Here is a 20,705-nt window from a genome sequence, read left to right on the forward strand (position 1 = left end):
GTTCAAGGTTCATAAACTCACAGAGGGAAAGAAGGGAAAGGCCCAGGCAGATTAGAGTAAAAAAGGAGTTTATATATTTATAAATGCCAAATAAATACCAGAGGCCACCCAACACCCCCTCCCAGATGGGGCTGTTTCCCCCAACCCTAGGTTTCTAGGGTCTGAGACATCTTGGCCCCAAACTACAGCCCAAGAGCAGCTGCCAGTCTGGGCTACCAGGGAACTGGGTGGGGATGATCTGTCCAGCCAAGTTACCCCTGTGTGAGAGGCCCCCATAGCCACAGGCTTGTGTCCCTGTATAGGGCCCTAGGGAGGCCAGATTCAGGGAGAGAAGGTGGTCATCTCGAGTGAGACCCGTTGCCACAGCTCCTTGGTCTGTTTGCTGCGCTTGAGATTCTGCAGGATGTCGTTGAACTGCATCATGCCCATGGGTGTCAGGCAGAAGGCGCTGCGGGCACTGCGGATCGCGTTCACAAAGTCGTCGTAGTCGGCAGGGGTCAGGTGAATCAAGCGGTGGTGGATGTACTGGAAGAGGATGTGTGCAGGATGAGCTGCTAAACACAGAACCAGATCCCTCTGCCCTTGCATGCTGAGTGATCTGTTCCATGCCTGCCCAGGTGGTGTTCTACCCTGCTCCACACTTCCTGGGTTGTCACCTGCATGTATGCCTGCTGGCAACGCTGCACCAGCTGGTGGAAGGCCGGGGCACGCAGGTGGTTGTGGGCATGAGCAGGGCTCAGCCGCTGCAGTGTCTCCATGACGATCTCCTGCAGCACAAACGGGCTCAGCACCCCCTTGGCTGCCCCCACACAGAACTGGTGCACGTAGTTCACTCCTGGGGGGCAGGGGGAGGGGCATGAGACGGGGGTGGCCACCTCTGCCCTAGGGACCCAACTTTTCTCTCAGCTCTGGCCTGGCAGAGAGTTTCCCTCCACCCCAGGAGCTGAGGCAGCCCCCCGCCCCCCGCGCACGCACACATACCCGACCAAGGCCTCAACTCTGAGCAAGAGCTAGGAAGTAGGTCTGGGATAGGAAGGTGGGGGAAGCAGGTGGGGGTGGACAATGGTCCTAGGGAGGGGAGGTGTTACCCAGCTTTGCTGCCAGCCCCAGCAACCATTTGACATCATCAGTGTAGGGGGGGGAGCGGGAGAAGTTGTTGGGGTGATCATTATGTGCTCGGCGACCCAGCATCTCCAGTGCCAGCATTCCTGGGAGAAAAGAGTGGGCACACGGTGTGGGTATATTCTCCACCCTCTACTCTAACATGGTACCTGACCCCATGGTAAACAAATTAAGAACTATGGGAGGTGGTTGTCACTGAAAAGCCTCTGGCACAACTGCAGGTGGGGGTACAGAAAGGGACCTCCTCTCACCAACACGGTAGGCAGCGTGCAGGTGATGTAGGCTGTGTGGGTTGACAGGCTGACTATGTGTCTCCTCTTCGGGTGGTGGAAAACCTCCGCTCACCAGAGGGCTGGGCTGTGTGGTCAGGGCAGGCAATGAGGCACCCTGGATGGCTGGAAATGTGGATGCTGGATGGACACTGCTCACTGAGGGATGAGAGCCACGTGAGGAACTCAGTCCAAAGAAGGGCAGAGGGAATTCCCTCCCTACCTCCCCTGCCCAGTGTACCTCCCCTCCATTCACCTGTTCCCTGTCCCCACAACTCACAGGCCACACTGGTGGGCAGTGGGAGCCCTGGCTCTGTGTGATAGGGATGTACTGTGATGGGTGCCATGGAAGGGACAGGGAAAGACACAGCAGTGGCAGCAAGTGAGGGGGGAGTCACTGAGTATGGGTACTGAGCCCCCAGGAATGCAGGATGCACACCCTAGAGACAGAAAGAGGAAGAAAAGGAAGATACCAAAATTACATTAGGATGTAACTCTCCCCTTTCATCCCACAACTGGGTATCCTTACTTTTCTTTCCTTAGTTGGGCTGGGTTCCCCAGACTCCCACCACCTCATCCAGGACTCCTGATAGCCCTATTCTCCCACAATACCCCACACTCCAACGCCCCATAAACTCCTGATGTTCTCCCATATGTGCAACCCACCCACCCCAACAGAACACTGGTCTCACCTGTGGGTATGCGGAGCTGGGCACAGGGAAGACGGCAGGCCGGGGCATATGAGGCATGGGGTGGGCGGGGTGAGCTGGGTGGGTGAGGTATTGAGGGCTGCAGGGCAGGTGGGTCTGTAGAGCAGTATAGGGGTGCAGGCCAGGGGAATGACCATGCCCCAGTCCTGGACCTGGATATAAACTGGACCCCACTGAGATGACTGGTACCACTGTGGCTGCTGCTGTCACTGCTGCTGCCGCCACTGTAACCGGCTCAGTCCCTGGGCCCCCCCTGCCCTCAGGCAGCCCCCGCCCAGCCTCCCCAGTTGCCCTGATCCCACTGGCACTACAGCTTGTAGCCCCTTCACGGGCTGTGGATGAGCCACCTGCTGTTTGCTCATATAGCCAGAACCACTGGTGTGCAACCTCAAACAACACTTCGGGGTATACACCCCCACCCTTAGCCGCCTCTTCCACTGCCATACAGGCCTTCTCCAACATCAGGTTATCCTGGAAGGGAGGAGGACAGAGGGTTAAGGGGGGAGGGCTTTACTCAGGATAACATTCTGTCTCCTCCAGAGTTGGCTGATTCCCGGGGGTCAGGGCCAATGCTCTGTCAGAGCAGTGAAAGCTTCACAGAGACAACAAATACTTGCTGACCATAGAAGTCAAGGCCCAGGTTACAGTCCCAGTTCCAAACTAATTTAGCCACTTGGTCCTAACCAAGCCCCATCATGTCCCCGAGGCCTTCTCTTGGCATTCCATTGTAGTGATCATCCTGGCACCTAAACTACAGGCCTCTATTTCCTTATTTGTAAAATAGGAACTGTAACTTCACAAATATAAGGTAAAAGAATTAATGGCTGTGAAAGAACAATAGTATGTTGTTGGGAACCACCCTGCCTGGTTTCAGAAGCTGTAACCCCCCCCATGGCTAAGGCTGAGTAAAAAGACCTTGGGACTAGAAGCCGCTAAGGAGACAAAGCTTATTTCCCTGGCAGGGGCACAGCCTCTGCCTTCTTTACTTCACCCTGCTTGGCCCCAGGCGGATGACTGGTTAGCCAATGATGGGTAAGATTCCTCAAGGGAGGGACAACCTAAGACAGGCACAGTCTCAAAGGAGGCCTTCAGGGAAGGGCTGAGGGGACTATAGAAAAGGGGTGATGGACCCTCACCCCTTGGCTCTGTCATAGCCTGAGTGCTCATTCTATTTGTAAAGTTTCCTAATCTCTTGGATGCCTGCATCCCCTACCTGACTTAGCCTAAAACAATGTGGAGGTGGGTGCAGCCCTGTGCTGGACAGGGTGGTTCCCTGGGGCAACCTGGCCTAAGAAAGAATGCAGAAAATCCCGTGAAACCTGCTTTTCTAAGAATGCCCTCAATTTAAATGATAAGGGTCCAAGCATAAAATGGGTTTGGTTCTCAAAGTTTCATGGCCCTTTGGCTATCTGACCCTGACTCAGAATAACCCTCATAGTTCTTTGAATGTTATCTGCTGTTTGATCATTACTACCTGACCATGATTGATGAGCTTTACATATATGCCCTGTATCCCTATGCAAATTAAACCCATTAAAAGCCCACTGAGGAACAGGCTCAAGGCCCTTCTCCTTTGAGAGACTGGCCACCTTTCCTCCCAAGCAGATCATGCTTTGGTAGAATTATTCTCATCTGTGACAGGCGGGTAGGCCCTGCTGGACAAAGTTCCACCACAGTATGTCAAGTGTCACCATTGAGAGAACAAACTGGCTAGTTTGTAAATTCCAGGATATGGAAATCAAGAGCTGGGCCATCAGCTTTCCCCATGCCCAAACTCCTTGCCCAGATGCCCCAGAGCAGGTCCCCAGATGGCCTGTAAAAATACCTGCTCCTTGCACTGGACCAAGGCCCTCTGGATCTCATTGGGGTTCAATGCATGGGCGTGAGGCAGGCAGCTTAGGGCTAGCTCCGCAGCTGCCCTCACCATATTGGAGTCTCGTGCCCGTGATGCCCTGTCAGCCAGGGATGCAACCTCAGGAGGTGTCAGGTGCCCATCCCAGCATTCTACCAGTATAGTCAGTGCTGCACTGCCAATCTCCATTGCCTGGCCTTGGGGAAAGGAGAAAAAGAGCTGTGTCAGCATGAGCACCCCTGGGGAGTGGAAATTGGTGTCTCTCCTATGGGATCAGTAACTCCAAAAGGATAAAGCTCTTATCTTCATCAATTAATCCCCTTCCCATACCCAAATCAAAACATTGGATTTACCTGTAATCCAGGAAACGTGGGAAGAATAGGTACGTGAGAGCCAGTTGGGAGAAACAAAGTTGTGCAGGCCAAGGGCGTAAAGCCCAATCTCGAAGGCGCAAAGGTGCAGGTTGCGGTGAGGACCCTGGTGGCCCCCTGAGGAAGATGGGTGTGTGAAAATGGAAGTGCTGCTGTTGCCCCCTGCCTTGATCAGCACCGTCTTCGCCAGCTCGAAGTAGAAGTGTGCAGCTGCCTCTGACGGCTGATTGGGTACATGGGGAGCATGACTCTCGGGACGGCGGCCCTTGTACCTGAAGGGGCAATGGGTTAGGGACGGGGATTGGGGTTTCTCTGAAATGGGTGTTCAGGTGGGTTGGGAAAGACCAGGGTAAGTGAGGTCGTTGTGAGGACAATATTTGGATTATAATAGGAATGCGGCTCCGAGGGTGGGCCAGATCAGAGATAAGTATTTCTTCCCACTGACCTGCCAACTTCAACTGTCTTTGCTCGGGCCCCTCCACTGGCACTGGCCCGGCGACTTCCACTGGAAGATGAGGAGCCCAGGGAATCTGAGGAAGAGCTGCTAATGCTGTCACTGTCCTGTCCTCGACCCCAAGAGGTGGGGGCCCAGCCCCCTCGAAGTGGCCTCCGGCTTAAGGTGGGGGAGCTATCCGATGTTGTTTCAGGGGCACTGCTGTCAATGCTGGCCATGCCTAAGCACCCCCCCCCAAAAGACAAGTCAGTTTCAGAAGTTCCAGAAGTCAGACTCCAGGAATATCCTTCCTACCCTGTCACCCCCTGGGCTTGTCATACCTGTGTGCTTCTTCTTAGGCCGCCCTGGGGAGCCCCAGCCCCGTCCATTGTAGCCTCCACGACTGCCAAGTGCCAGGCGGCTAGGAACCTTCCCTTCCAGCCTTGGGGTCAAAGCCGCCTCAGATGGGAGACCCTCACAGGGGGAATGTGGGGAACTTTCTAGGTGGGGAAAATAGGACATTGGGATTAACCCAGGAAAGGGGACCCTAACATGGTTCCATACCACTCATCCCCCTGCCCAGTGCCCCCACCTCACCAGGCACATTCTTCTCTGTGAAGCCCTCAGTGGGGCCTGGCCCAGCCCCGGCCACATTCCCTGGCTGAGCAGACCCTGCAGAGCCCGAGGTCAGTGGCTGTAGGGCCCCTGGGGCAGATGGGCCCCCATGCTTTGAAGGAGACCTCTGGCTGGCTGTGGCTGGGCGGCTGGATGAGTAGAACGAACTCAGGGTCTGTGGCTTATGCGTCTGGCTCTCTCGGTCCAAAAGTTTGTCTAAGATCTGGAGGACAGAGAAGTGGTGACAGGATGCCCTTTATCTCCTGACTTCTACTACTTTCCTGTCTCCTTGAAATAGCTTAACACTACCTCCTCAAGAAGGCCTCCCCAGTTATAATGATAGGAAAATCTCCTAGAACAGCAATTTTCAGCCTTTTTCATTTCATGGCACACAAACTAATTACTAAAATTCTGCAGCACACCAAAAATATATATTTTTGCCCATATGACCAAAAAAAAAAGGTATAATTTTGATATTTTCACACCAGGTAGCTAATTGTTGTCTTGGCTGTTGCCATTTTCTTATTTGACAATCTAAGAGAAAAGAGGTCAGTGACCCTGAGTAAATAGTCAGGCTTTGCAAGTTTTAAAAATTCTTGCAACACACTGGTTAAAAATTGTTGTCCTAGAAGATAGGGGCTGTCTTAATATTTTGGTATCCTCTGTAACACTTAAAACAAGTGAATGAATGACCAACTTTATGTCCTCTGCTTCTTTTCTTCCACCCTCTGCCCAAGCACTCCTATAAGAACCATTGGTCTCTCTTGTTATGAGGTATCCCCAAGATTCCCCACTTATCTCCTATGAGCAGAATAGTTCTTCTATCATTGTACTGGAAATCCCTGGGAAAGATGGTGGGCCTGCTCTCTTCCCCTCTCAAAATCCCAGTACCTCAGTCCCTTACCTTTTTGAGCTTGGCCTGATCATCCTTGTAAGTGATCATCAGTGCCAATGCCAGGTCACCCTTCTCCCGACGTGTACCTTCACACAGGAGGGGATGCTCCGCCTCGCTCACAGTTGTCTTCATGCCTGTGAGGAGGGGCTCATGGGAATTGAGAATCACCATAACTCCCAAGACAGCAAAGGTAAACAGGCCAGGGCTCCTCAGCCACCAGCATGTAAGGTAAGGAGTTCTCCTGGTCCAACCCACATCCCCTGTGCAAGGTCCCCACTGCCTATTACACCCAGCCGAGCTAAGCTCTGGTCTGCTTTTTAAGACCTTTGTAACTTTGGCCTGTTCTACTTTCCCGGCATATCCAACACTTTAGGGGAGTTGGGCTCCTCAATCTCACGAACACTTGGCTGCCTCTGTATCTTTATTCATAGTATTTTGTACCCCTTTGCAGAACTTAACTGATCTTTTAAACCACATTCCATATTCTACCCCCCCAAGGCCTTTCCCTAGATTTTTGTTTCACTGACCTTACAACACTGAAAATCTATAGCACCCTTTTTTAAAAAATTCTCACGAGAGAATATTTTTTTCATTGCTTTTAGAGAGAGAAGGGGAGAGAGAAACATTGATGCAAGAGAAAAGCATTGATTGGTTGTTCCCCGTACACACTGGGGACCAGGGATCATAGACATTGGGATCTGGGACTGTACATGTCCAGACTGGGGGTGGCACCCACCTGTCCCCGAACTAGGAATTAAACCCACATGCAACCCAAGCGTGTGCCCTGACCAGTAACTGAACTCGCAACTTTTCAGTTATCGGGATGATGTTCCAAGCAGCTGAGCCACACCAGCCAGGGCAACACAGCACACATCTTTGCCCTAAATTCTTAAGTGTCTCATAGGCACTACTTGAATCACACATGTCCATCCTGGCTTTCCCATGACCACAGAGCCCCTTTAGAACAAGGCCCACATTTTATGTCCCTCACAGTCTGGGCCAGGCATAGCTCAGATATGCTCAAGGTACTGACATACTCACCCAAGGCAGCAACTGCTGCCTCGAATCCAAGCTCCTCATCCCCAGGCATTTCGTTGTTCCAGTTGCGACTTGGGGGCCGGGAACCCGTGGGAGAAACCACTGAATGAAAGTTGGAATAAGTCAGGCAGACAGAAGTATCATGGAAAAAAAATGAAAGGGAGGGAACCTAAGCCCCTCATCATTCCAGACCCTCCCATGAAGCTGCCAGATGGGTCCTAGGCAATTCAGAGCCTTGGGACTCAGTTTTTCCTAAGAGAAAGCTACCCCTGCCTCAGAGTCCCCCACTTGCTACAGAGTCAGGCACCATACCTGGAGCACAGAGAACATCAAAGATGAAACTGGCCAACATGAGAGGCAAAACAGGCCGATAGTCACAGAGTGTCCCCTCCCGAAGCTCCTCTGCCCGGCACCGCATGGTACTCATCTCACTTGGACCCAAAGGAATCTTCTTGAGCAAGGCAGCCACCTCAGACTCCTGGTATGCCAGCTTCACCTGAGGGCACAGAAATGACCTCAGACCTCTAATACCTCAATGGAGATCAAGATGTAAGGCTCTGAGGAGATTATAGTATAAGCTTCAGACAGAATCTCTGACCTCCAAGGCCTTGGTAGAAGCTGGGGGCCGCTGTAGCTCTAAGGCAAACATGCCAACTCGAAAAGCTAGGTTGTGGTGCTCCGGGCGTTCACTGAGCACTGTCAACAGAAAGGCTGCCTTGGTCAGGGTGTTGGTAGCTACCCAGGTCTGACGGCTCGTAGATACCTTGTTCTTCTTGCCCTACACAGAAGCACAAGGAGGCAGGCAGATGAATCTGGCTCACCTTGGTGGAAGGAGGAGGCTCTCACTTGGGGCATGGGAGAGGATTAGGGATAAATAGGCAGGACTGGAGAAGAGGGTCTCTCTCACCTTGGCAGGGGGCGGCTCTACCTTGAGGTCAGGTGGGTTGGCTAACAGGTCCTGGGCAAGCTCCACAGTGAGGCGGCAGGCCTCACTGCTGTAGCCATGTGCATGCAAGGCCTCAGCACAGGCAAATAACACCTGGAGAGAGGCCATGGACAACAGATAGGTTGCAGGCCCAACTTTCAAGGGCAGGACACCATACTCACTCATACAGCAAACATCCCGTAAGCACTTATTATATGCTAGGCCCTATGCCGGTCCTGAGTACACCACAGGAACTCATCCTGTCACAGAAACAAACCAGTGTGAAGCCAACTACTAGGAAAGGTTACTGGGACTTGGGACAGAGGAGCAGACTCAGGGAAGACGCCTAGAGGAAGTGACCTCTAAGATCTTTCGAGACCTAAAGAAGAGACAGGAGCTAACCAAGTAAGGTGAGGGAAGAACATTCCAAGCAGAAAGGCCAATCTATACAAAAGCACAGAAGCAAGAGAGCACGGTAAGCTACAGGAATGGTTCAAATGACCGAAGTATAAAGGACTGTGTAGCTAGATGAAGCTGGAGAAGCATGCAAAGATCATGCCAAAGACTTTAATTTTTTAAACGAAGGGCAATGGGAAACCACAGAAGTTTTAAGCAGCAGTGACACAACCAGACATTTCAGGAAAACTAGTATGAAAGCAGTGAAGAATTGACTGCAGGCAAGGCCAGTTAGTAAACTGATATAGGGTTCTAATAGTCATGCGATGGCCAGCTGCAGCTAAGGGACACAGTCTTCTCACCTCCATGCGGCTCTCCTGTTCCAGTGGCTTCAGTCCAGCAAACAGGTCATGCTCCTCCCCAGCCCCACCCTCGGCTTTCTCTTCCTCGCCCCCAGCCCCGTCCTGGGCATTCAGATAATATGCCTGGTAGTCATCATCCTCCTCTTCAACTGTGGCGGTTGCCTCTTTGGTTTTGGGGAGCCCACTGCCACTCTCATCTGTTGAAGGTAGGTCGTCCCGGCTACAGACCTCCCCAGGTAGACCAGGGGGGCCAGCAGAGGCTGTGGGAGGTTCAGGCCCTTCTGAGAAGTACACACCACCATCTTCTTCGTAAGTATCTGGGGGTTCAGGAAGGAAGGTAGAAGGGCCTCGAGAGCCACCAGAGAAAGAGCAGGGTGGCGGGCTTTCAGGGAATCCACCGAAGGTGCTGGCCTCTGCACCCAGGACCAGGCTGCTGTCATCCAGGCTCATCTCAGCCAGATCTGGCTCCAGGGAGCTGTCTTCGCTGCTCAGCCGTCGCTTGCTCCCACCACCGCCCGCTGAGCTCTTGCCCCCACTGCCAGCCCCACCCAATGCCTTGGCTTTGCCCCCACCTGGACCCATCTTATGCAGAGCCTTATCTCCTCCCTCAGCTGAGAGGCGGCGGGGACCCCTCTGTGATGAAGGGATCCCCTCACCCAACCCCTTGCGCTTAGCCCCAAGCTCCTTGGGCCGCACAGCTGGCTCAGTAGGAAGAGGGCGAGGCCGCTCCCGGGATTCCTCCAGGCCCCCAGATCTGGAGGCACCAGGCCGAGGGGGCAGGGCTCGGGCCCAGCACAGTGCCAGCTTCCGGTCTGTGCCGCTGTAGGTAACACCAGGAAGTGGGTAGGCCTCTTCCCAGTTGAAGTAGCAGGCCTCCACTGCTGGCCGGAAGCCAGGGAAGAGCCGGTCCAGGGTCTTCTTGTGCTGTCCCCGCTTCACATTCTCAATCACCTTCAGTTGCCACTGGCGGAGCTGCACACACAGTTCCCTGCGGCTGAGGAAACAAAGGGGCAAGGCTGCTGGGGGACTGCACTCTGCACTGAGAAGGGATGAAGGGGGTGGAGGAGACATACACCCCCAAGGGGGGCACAGGGAAGAACTTAAGCCAGCCGCCTCCAAAACTTGGGATTTGGGAAAGTAGGTGCTACTAAGGGGAGGGAAAGAAGAAAGCCTCTCACTAAAAGGACTCATAAGTCACTGAGTAACCCTAATGTGCAGCATCTCCCACTTCCTTAGGACTAGAACAATGGTACATCTGTATGTGGACAAGGAGATGAGGCTTGGTCTGTGCAGGTTGTAGTGAGCGTAAAAGGAGACTCACCGCTGGGGGCTGAGTGCAGGGTCCAGCACAGCCAATCTCCACAGTGTGACCATCTCATCACACATGCTGGCACATGCATGGGCCGCCACCTCTGACTGCCCATTGCTACGACCCGTGTGCCCACTGGCGCTGCTATGTGACGCTGAGGTGCGCACGCTATACCACCAACCTGTTATCTGGAAACAAAGAGAGCTCTGAGACACACCAAACAGCTTGGAGAAGGAGTAGCCCTCCCCAGTGTCTGTCAGCCTCAAGGGAATGGGGTTAAGGGAAGGAGAAAATAAACCATCATAAGGCTACCCAACTCTGGGGAGTTACCTGTTCGTAGGTGAGACACTGGTCAGTGAGGATTTCCAACAAGGGGGCAGCATTGCTGTCCCTCCGTTTGAACATCTCCCGCACAATGCTAAGCAGATTCCAGACACCCTCTGGCTCTCGGCCCCTCAGAGGGCGCAGCAGACATGCCCATTCAGCTGCAGCTGGAGGCTCCGTGGAAGACAGATACATGGAGTTCACATCACTGTGAAAGTAGTGGAGTGGAAAATGATGACCCTAAGATGGGACTGAATAAAGCAGATGAAAGGGCTTTGACACAAAAGGAACACTACCCAAAATACACAGTATGTGGAATAAAGGATGTCCATAACAAGGATTCTAAATCTCTCTCTTAGTCTCCCAACCTCTCAAAGGAAGAAAAATAACTTCTGCTCTACCTAGCTCAGAAAAGACCACTCTGTGACTATATAAACCTACAATCATCCACCGGATTATTAGTGACATCTTTGGTGTGCCAGGCACTGTATCAGTACAGGGAACCAAAGGTGGGAGGCACAAGCATTAATAGAACAAAGGATCCATCAACAGCCTGAGGGACACTCCCTTTCCACCAGACACAAGGATGAACAGATCCAATTTACCTGAAGACCACAGGGGAGGGGCCGCAGAACTTGTGCAGTGTCTTCTTGATGTTGTCAGTAAGTGTAGATTCATCCAAATACCAAGTACTCTGGTCAGAGGCTGAGGGCCCTGCTGTGGGGTCTGGGAGTGACAGGCAGTTAGTCACCTAGAGACAGGGACCTGGATTTGCCTGACAACAGCAAGCCTTTAGTAAGTGGCACTCTGCACTACCAGCTCTCTATCTTCCTACTGCCCTTTCTGACCACACTCACCTGGGGCTCCACACACTGTGTTGATGGCTGTTGACTGGGAGGATAGGAGTTCATCCAGGAGGCGCTGGGCTGTGGGCAGGATCTGAGGGGAAAAGTAACAAAAGCGTAGGTGACCCAAGGAAGCCTGGGCCTAATAGGAAGGCTGATAGTGCAGCCCTGGAGCTAGCTGGAAGAGCATGTGCCGACCTCACTCACCTGCTGAGGGAGCTCACTGATGAGGTACTGTGCAAACTTCTGCAACTGGTCCCTCTGTAGCCGAGACAGGGACTCTGAGACTGGGGCTCGCAGACAGACTGCAGAAGCCTGGGAGGACAGATAGAAATATAGAACAATCTGAGAAAGGCTTGATGGTGCTGGACCTGGGACTAGAGAGTATGAGTAGGGGAGGCGAGGGGGCTCACATGGTGGCCAAGCATGCAGCAGAGAAGAGGGATATGGAGCGTAGGATAGGGCCAGGATAAATTGGGAGGGCCTCACGTTGTGGATTCGGAAGAGACAGAGTGCCACGACATGGGTGCACCATTTGGCCCCAGCCCCACAGGTGCAGCTGCAGGAAGTGACCCGGCAGCGGTCAAACATCACAGCCACGTTGTAGGCCCCTTTTGGGGGGACCATCTGAGGTGGCACCACTGTAGCACTCAGATGGAACCCTGGGGAGAAACATGGGTATGGTCAGAAAGAGCCATTAAGACATAAGTCTGTGTCCCCAACTCTAGTTGCAGTTATTCAGACAACCTGCTCCACCTTCTTGCAGTAAGTCCTTAATTCCTAACACATGGGATGGAAGCTGCATGAGTGCCACATGACACCATGGGCACTTACCTATCTGTAGTGGGTCCTTCACAGCCCTCATGCGGAACAGTTGGTCCCCTCGCTGGAACTCATCTGCACTGCCATTGGCCAGGCATGAATACAGCCTGGGAGTGAAGAAGATGAAGACATAGCCCCAACTCAGCAAATGACCTCTACAGACCCTGTCAGAGACCACAATACCCTGAGCACTCTCTCCCCAGTGTCACTCCCTCTTGGGAAAAATCCCAGGCACTCCCTCCTCCCCTTGTCTTCTTACTACAGCCCCAAATACAGTATCTCCTTTGTTCTGTGGAAAGCCCAGCACACTGTGTGAAATATCAGGACCCCACTCCCCACCATCAGTCCTTTAGCCTCACCGAATATCCTCTTCATTCTCAGGGAAGCTCCAAAAAGCAATTCGGAGCTGTAGCTGCTCAGGCACTGGGGGGTAAACTTTCTCCACCACTTCAAATGGGATATGAAATGCCACCTGCTTTGCCGACAGCTCCACCAATGGGATCACTAGTCCATCTTTGGTAACAAAGTTTGAGGTGAGGAGAAATGAAAACAGCCATGATTATTTGGCACCAATGCCAGTGCCACATCTTGGGCCCCACCTTCACTATGAAAGAAAGGGGAGACCTGGATGAAAAACCAAAGGACACTCCTGTCAGGACACACTACTAACCCTTAAAACTCTATCCGGGGAAAGAGAGCTAAACAACCTCAGCCCACAGCCTGCTACCTAAGGTCTAAAATAGAAGATATCAGGAATATCCCAGAAACTCCTGGTCAAACAGGAGTGTTGTTTAGAACCCTAGCAAGTAAGACCTTTCACAAGCCTCAGCATTTAATTTCCCATATATCTACTACTTTAGATTCATATTACATTGTTAATGTCTCTTCTGACATGCTCTTCTTTAAATGCTTTTTTACTATCCCTTTTTCTCTAGGCTCCAGACCTCTATTTAAGGAGGGAAGACAGACCAGAGCCCAAAAGGAGGGACTTCCAAAACAAGAGAGGCTGTATTTCCTTTGGCACACCTGAACCCCAACTTCCTACAACAGAAGCCCTGGGGGGAGGGAGGAGAGACAGGCTGTCCCAAGGGAACAGAGCTGGTACTCCTGGAATCACCTGGAGTAGGATGGAGTTACCACTCAAGGTTTCCCACTGTTTTAATCAGAAAGCAGTGAAACATAACAGATTACATACCTCATCGAACTGCTGGTCAGATTAGAAAACAGAAAATCATGGAGCTGAAAGGAACCCCCCCACACACACTTTTTTTTTTTATGTTAATCTCCTTATTTTACAAATAGGCAACTGAGGGCAGCCCTGGACAGGAGAGGGGTTCGGGGAATGACATGTTTTCCTAGATTTTAACCTATTTGGGGAGATATCAGTATGTTAAAAATCTTTGCCACCCCAGGACTTCATACATCCCTCAAAGCGAGGGAGCTCTAAGCCTCCAGGTCACCCACACGCAAATATGACAGAAGCAGAGAAGCCATAGAAGACCCACGGTGAAGCTGTCTGTGACCTGTGTGTGTGTGTGCGTGCTGTGCTCTCCAGCCGAAGCTGGATACTGCCACTCCTAAAAAGTAACACATGTACATTTCTCTCTGTCCCAAAGGGGTGCTAGAAACCTCTGCAGGGCAGTTTGGAAAAAAGGACCTTTGGAATAACAAGGGTGGCCGCACAAATCAAAAACCTCAATTGCTGAAAAAGTTAGCTTCCACTGAGGCCCAGGACAAAAACTGTACCATGAGGAAGGCAAGGAGAGGATTTGGTGAGTCCTGAGCCTACGGGGCTTCTCTTCCCACTCTCCTCTCCATCCTCCTTAAAGCAAAATTCTTTACAGCCCCTACTGGTTAATTCACTGAAAGACCCAAGGATGAAAGAAGCTCACAGTGAAAACCAGAAGAGTGCTCATAAGGAGACTCCAGAGACAATTACTCACAACCTTCCCCCAGGGCCCAGATGATGGAAATCTAAGGTTGTTGATCCAGTGGCCCGGCCTTGACTTCTGACAGATGTTCAGTGTGGCCAGGAACCAAACCTCTGACCTACACTTGTGGAACTATGTAATCTCCTTCACAGATCAGTTCACCTCCACGTTCTTCTGAGTAGAATCCCTTACTGGTGCAGCTGGGATCAGAGATCGTCACCCTGAATCAAGAAGCTCCCCGTGCACTTTGCAATAGGATGACACACCTCAAATGGTCACTTCTTCACAATCCACCTCCTACCCACATTCTCTACTTTCTGGCTTGCCTCAGGCTGAACTCAGTTAAGTATTCCCAAGTCCGAGAAGATATTCTTTCCTACCCATCTCTAAGGCAAATGCACAACAAAAGATCTACTTTCTGACGTTAATAATACTGTTCAACCCAGGATTTCCCAGCCATCATCCCAAATTACTCACACTAATACATACACACACACACAGGCTGGTGTGGAGAAGCCACCCCAGAAAGACTAGAGAAGCGAACCCTGAAGTCTGTTCAAAGCTTGATACAGCTCGTGGTCCGGGACACCTCCCGAGCAGGAACAGCTCTCGAGCAAGGCCGGAGTATGGCCTGCCCGTGCCCCTCCCCCCCACCCCCAGCTCTCCGTCACCTCGCATTCTGGTACTGCCACTGCCACCTCCGCCACCGCCGCCGGTGGGGGAATTGGGCCCCACTGACTGTTTGCGCCATCCCCGCCAGTTCTGGCAGAGGCTCTCGGCCTCGGAGATGAAGGAACATAGCGAATCTTCTTCAAAGCGGTCCGAATCCTCGAATGAGAAGCGCTCTCCGTCTTCCCACTCCGCGAACATCAGCTCCATAGGGCCCGCACCCCCCGGGGCCGGGTCCCCCCCAGCGGATCCGGGGCCTGGGCCGCCGGCCGGGGACTGAGGGGAGGCCCGGGGCCTGAGGGGCGAGCCGGGGCTGGGGCTGGCCGGGGCGCTCAGGGCGGCCGTGCCGGGCGAGGATCTCAGGCCTGGGAGAGATACAGGACAGAGCCTCGCCCAACTGCGAGGTGCGAACGCAGATCACAGCCAGTTTCCGAGACCCAGGGCCCGGACGAAGCGCTCGGCAGCCCGGGCCTCTTGGTATCTGCGGCACCGCCTCCCCCATCAGCTGATCTGAACTTCCGGCCGCGCCGGCCACTACCACTTCCGCCCTCGCGTGCTCGGGGACCAGACCTAGTAGGTGCCGATGTAGGGGCCCTGTGTGTTTAATTGCTGCATTTCCTGCTTTTTTTCCCCCTTGAACCCACCCTCGGATACAATAAAAGGAACCCAACCCCGAAGGTAAACAAAACGACTACAGATCCCAGCAATAACTTGGCGTCCACAATGTCCCCAAGGAATAAACATTCGCCAGGCACGCTGGGAGTCGTAGGCTGTCAAGCAACAACACAGGAACCATTGGATAGTTATTGTCTTAAGTCGGGATAGACATCGGGCGGCTTCACCTTCTGGGAACTGTAGTCCAGAAGCCTGCATTCCAGAAGACTTTATAGGGGAAGTCCAATTGGGGCGTTTGATTTCAGGAAATGGTTGTACTTTTTGTTAGTGGTGCCTTTAAGTCTAGGGGTTCTTAGCCTTTCTGTGTGCCATTGACTCTTCAGCAGCCTGGTGAAGTCCCTGGATCCCCTTCTCGGATTGTTTATAAATGCACAAAATAAAATTATGAGAATTATAAAGGAAATCAAATATGTTGAAATACAAGTTATTTTGGTAATAATCATTACCAAAATGTTAATAAAGTTATAACAGTAACATTTATTTAAACATTATATAAGATCCAGCAGCAAGTGTAATAAATACGATAATTTTGAAGTTAGTGATGTGCATGAATGATACTGAAGTACCTGTAACAAACTATAATGGTATGAAAATACCATGATTTCATATTGGTATTTCTAATGATACTGTGGTTTATTTCCCACAGTCCTAACTGAAATGCTAAATCAGTTGTGGTTAAAGATAAAAACTTTTTCCCATCCATGATCACAGATCTCTTGCTGGGCATCCATTGACTCTTGATTAAGAACTCCTAAGTCTACTCCAAAGTGCTTAACCACTGCACTTCTTCTTATAGCTAAAAGCCTCAGCTTGCAGAACCAGACATTTGCTCAGTACTCTACCCATGGAGTATGAGGACTATAGGAAGAAGTACTTGTGGAGGATCAGGAAGGCAAGACCCCTTCTTTATCTTAATAATTATCCCACTGGAATCTTTAAAAAAAGAAGTGGGTAATTATCCCACTGGAGCTTAAAAAACCCCACTGATCCCTCTGTACATATAATGCTGGGAGGTACAAAGTTTAATGAGTTATGACTGAAAAGGCAGAGTATACATAAAATGCTATACATACAGTTGTTTCTAACATGGGGGGGGTCACAAAAATAAATGCCTTCAGCAACTGAGTGGATGAGAGACGTAGATAGGTGACACACAAAGTAACTGCCAATTAAGTCTCAGTTGCACTATTTTGGGGAGTCCCACGGACAGGTCCCTGAAAATGGAGAGGAACAATAATCAGCTGTATTTGATTATTGCCATGTGGTAATGAGAAAGTAGGATGGCCAGATCTTTCCATTTTTTTAAAGATTTTATTTATTTATTTTTACAGAGGGAAGGGAGGGAGACAGAGACAGAGAGAAAGAGAGAGAGACATCAATGTGCGGTTGCTGGGGGTTCTGGCCTGCAACCCAGGAATGTACCTTGGCTGGGAATCGAACCTGGGACACTCTGGTTCCCAGCCCGTGCTCAATCCACTGAGCTATGCCAGCCAGGGCCAGATCTTTCCATTTTTAAAGAAAAGCTGCCCTGACTGGTGTGACTCAGTGGATTGAGTGCCAGCCTGCAAACCAAAGGGGCCCTGGTTCAATTCTCAGTCAGTGCACATTCCTGAGTTGCAGGCAGGTCACCAGTAAGGGGCACTTGAGAGGCAATCACACATTGATGCTTCTCTTCCTTTCACCCTCCCTTCTCCTCTCTCTAAAAAATAAAATAAAAATAAAATCTTTTAACAAATCAAAGAAAAGCTAAAAAGTGGATTTTTAAAAAATGACATTTTCCCACCCTGGCAAGTGTGAGTGGCTCAGTGGAGTGAGTGCCAGCCCGAGAACTGAAAGGTTGCCGTTTCAACTCCTGGTCAGGGCAAATGCCTCAGTTGCAGGCCAGGTTCCCAGTTGGGGGTGTGTGTACAAGAGGCAACCAACCAATGTATCTCTTGCACATTGATGTTTCTCTCCCTCTCTCCCTCCTTCCCCCCCAAAAACAAATAAAATCTTTAAAAGAATAAAATGACTTTTTTCCTAGTTTTAAATGTGATCAGCTAATATAAAAAGACATTTTTAACTATGTGGGCCAAATAAAACACATCTGCAATACCTTTGGATCAGTTTGTGAAGTTCTGATATTCTGGGGACATCTTTCAGGGGCTACGCACAAAGTAGGTAATCACTAAATACTCACAGATGATGGCAAGAAACAAACAAAAAACCAAAAAACATCTCTGTATATAGGCATCCTTAGTGCATCCAAAGGCAAGGGCACTAAATGTTGTAAAAGACTTCAACTGCAGGATAAGATGATGGTTTTTGTCCTGCTCCTGAGGCATATCAAGGAGCAAAGAACTTTCAGAAGCCTAGGGAAGGATACAGAATTCACGTATGCAGGGAGTAGCTAATCCACAACAAAAGGCCAAGTTCTCTTCAGAGAAGTTTATTTCAAGATAAGACATAACTTCCTCCCAGACAATAATTCCAAAGGGCAAAAAAAGTGTTTTGGTTCCTTTCCCCCTTCAAAAAGAGCACGGCAGTGCAAATATCTGTAAAAAGCCTCTGCATAGTTCTCAGAAGCTATAGTCCAGTTACTGAAAATGCTTCTCCGTTTTCAGCTGATGTGTGGTTTGTTAGGAAACCTCTGTAACAACATATTCACTTTCTTAGGGGGTAAATTCCCATACTCTCCCTGGACTGATCTCATTTTTCGGGCTGCCTGAAAACACAAAACAAAACAAAAAAACAACAACTCTATAAAGTCTGCCCCGACCTAGGGCGATACATCAGGATCACAATGCCCCAAAACACATGAAAATATTAACCAGCCTGGAGAAATGTGTCATCTAGGTCCTCTTTCAACAAAAGGGACGTGGGACCTACAAATGACTGTAGGGTCTGAAGCTACCATGCCAGCTAATAACTAATGGTTTCCTATGCTGGAAACCAAACAATCTGTCCTTCACTATCTTTAGTTCTATTTCAGAGAATAATGTCTAATGGAGCAGCAATTTAAATTTTACAAAGTGGTTTCCCATTAATTTCTTCATCTGATACTCACAAAATTCTGTAAAATGAGTGTCAGTTATTAACCTCATTTTACATTTGGTAAAGCTAAAGCTCAAGATAGCAATGCCTTCAAAATCGTAACCTTTTCCACTTTGGCATGGATGAAATAGCTCCCAAAACTTTCGTCGTCCTTTTAGAATGAGAGGGGCTTTCTTACCACCTACCAAGAGGCAGGGAAAACCACTACTTGTACCCTCCCACACTCCACTCCCATTATCCTTCCAAGAGGGCACTACAGGAGCCTTCTTTCACCTCAGCCTTCGAAGAACAATCGAAGAAGTCCTGGATCTCTTTTCTGCACGCTTCGTCGCGAAATTCATTCCGCTTCCAGCAAGCCATCATCACCGACATCTCCGTGATACAGGTCGCCTCTGGAGAGTAAAAACGGGGGGAACCCTCAGTCACAAGGAAACCCTCACCTTCCAGCCCTCCCACCCAGCTGCCTCTGCACCCCTTGGGTGCCGCTCTGGAGTTTCCTCGGCTCCGACTGCTCACCGCCCCTCTCCCGGCGCCGTTCCCCGACACGGTCAGCTAGGATGAGGGGCTTGCTAGGCTTCAGTATAGGCTTTCGCGGGTTTCCTAGCCGCGCTAAGCGGCCCCGCAGGCTGGGCGTCGCCATTGCGCGCCAGGCTCCCGACAGGCCCTGCGGCGCTTGCGTGACCCTGCGTGACCCCTACGAGCTCAACGAGGCTTGGTGCGTCGCCAACTGGAAGGTCGGAGATCTCTTTGCAGATACCTGTTTTTACTTGGCGGGGTCACCTGGATCCTGGGCTGGGACACCGGCCGGTCCGGACCGTTGTGCAGGTTAGAAGAATCTTTGGAACTCGTACAATGACCTAGGTCACTCCTTTGTAGGTTCCGAGGTCTCGGGGCTATTCTGGGCAAGGAACACCCAGGAAAGGGCCCTAGTAAATGAACACTCGAGGTATTGCGCTATTCGACTGGACTAGAGTGATTGATATAGGAAAGGCCAGAGTGAATAGAAGCGAATGAAAATATGAGACTTTAAGATATTTGTTACGTTGGGAAATATTTGTGTTGTTTCAATGTCTGCAGTAACTGTTTGCAGTAACCGCAAAACTGTGGTTTTGACTATCTTGTGGACTACAGGCAAAGAAAAATTAGGCTCACTTACTTAAAAGCTTCTACTGCCCTGCCTGGTGTGGCTTAAGAGGATGGAGCGCTGGCCTGCGAACCAAAGGGTCACTGGTTCAATTCTGGTCAGGGCCCATGCCTGGCTTGCGGGCTTGATGCCAGTTTGGGGGCGTAGGAAAGGCAACCAATAGATGTTTCTCTCCCTCTCTATCTTCCTCCCTTCCCCTCTAAAAATAAATAAAATGTAAAAAAAAAAAAAAGAAAACAGTTGCTACAGCTGAGATATTGTTTGCTCATGTGTAGTGATCTCATTGGGTAGGGTGACGTTTAAGCACTTTCACATTAACCGTCTTTTTTAATCCTCTTACCAATCTTGTGAAGATATTTGGTAGGTATCATTCCTATTTATAGACTTGGCCTCAGAATTGTGATGCCTAGCTTCATCAGACTTAGTTCTAAATGACTTAACTGTTTTACAGAACAGACAAAGATGTGCAAGTCTCAAGGAATTTACCAATGAGCCCCAAGAAATGTTTCTGGTAATGGAAGCATAACTTGAACAGTCTCGTAGTTCACAAGGTGACTGTTTTGGAGGAGCAATGTTTATTTGATTGTGTAAATGTAGTATGCTAAAATCATTTATCACAGATGTTTGTAATCTTCCCCTTTACCACTGCATGACTGGCTCTTTTTCCTCTGTTGGGTCTCAGTTCATGTCAAAGAGGCCTTCCTTAATAACTTCTCACACCCCATCACCACAACGTGTTTGTTTTCTTCATAGTACCTATCACAGTCTGAATTATTTTGTTCATTTATTGCTTGTTTACCCCTTACTTCCTACTAACATTCATTTAAAATGTAAGCACCCTAAGAGAAGGGACCTTGTCTATTTTGTTCATTGCTGAATCCCTAGTGCCCAGAGTAGTGTCAATACAATATAATTGTTAAATGAACAAACGTTTGAAATATTTTTATAAATGTCCAACTGTATCA

General features: G+C 50.3%; 2 protein-coding genes across 5 annotated transcripts; both read right to left on the reverse strand.

Moving 5' to 3' along the window:
* Positions 1-51: 51 nt before the first annotated feature.
* Positions 52-15,393, reverse strand: ZSWIM8 (zinc finger SWIM-type containing 8). Of its 4 annotated transcripts, none has more exons than XM_036026768.1 (26): positions 14,891-15,393; positions 12,648-12,801; positions 12,301-12,395; positions 11,956-12,128; positions 11,674-11,781; positions 11,479-11,560; positions 11,227-11,347; positions 10,628-10,829; positions 10,310-10,485; positions 8,989-9,982; positions 8,213-8,344; positions 7,904-8,083; positions 7,618-7,801; positions 7,309-7,407; positions 6,277-6,401; positions 5,355-5,595; positions 5,099-5,257; positions 4,770-4,998; positions 4,307-4,596; positions 3,927-4,150; positions 2,084-2,572; positions 1,648-1,831; positions 1,374-1,550; positions 1,089-1,208; positions 657-767; positions 52-525 (listed from the first exon to the last, which is right to left on the reverse strand). In XM_036026768.1, the coding sequence occupies exons 1-26, from the start codon at positions 15,096-15,098 to the stop codon at positions 155-157; spliced, it is 5,628 nt and encodes a 1,875-aa protein (XP_035882661.1). In that variant the 5' UTR covers positions 15,099-15,393; the 3' UTR covers positions 52-154. The 4 variants fall into 4 exon arrangements, with proteins under 4 accessions (XP_035882661.1, XP_035882662.1, XP_028366945.1 ...); XM_028511144.2 differs by having other exon boundaries at positions 63-525; positions 657-835; positions 1,672-1,831; positions 14,891-15,391; XM_028511142.2 differs by having other exon boundaries at positions 179-525; positions 657-835; positions 14,891-15,392.
* A 2,582-nt stretch (positions 15,394-17,975) lies between these two features.
* Positions 17,976-19,275, reverse strand: CHCHD1 (coiled-coil-helix-coiled-coil-helix domain containing 1). The gene is made up of 3 exons (XM_028512840.2): positions 19,113-19,275; positions 18,870-18,988; positions 17,976-18,267 (listed from the first exon to the last, which is right to left on the reverse strand). Exons 1-3 carry the CDS (start codon positions 19,234-19,236, stop codon positions 18,163-18,165), a joined length of 348 nt encoding a protein of 115 aa, XP_028368641.1. The 5' UTR covers positions 19,237-19,275; the 3' UTR covers positions 17,976-18,162.
* Between the last annotated feature and the right edge of the window lie 1,430 nt (positions 19,276-20,705).

This window comes from Phyllostomus discolor, chromosome 5, assembly GCF_004126475.2.
Source record: "Phyllostomus discolor isolate MPI-MPIP mPhyDis1 chromosome 5, mPhyDis1.pri.v3, whole genome shotgun sequence".
Lineage (NCBI taxonomy): Eukaryota > Metazoa > Chordata > Mammalia > Chiroptera > Phyllostomidae > Phyllostomus > Phyllostomus discolor.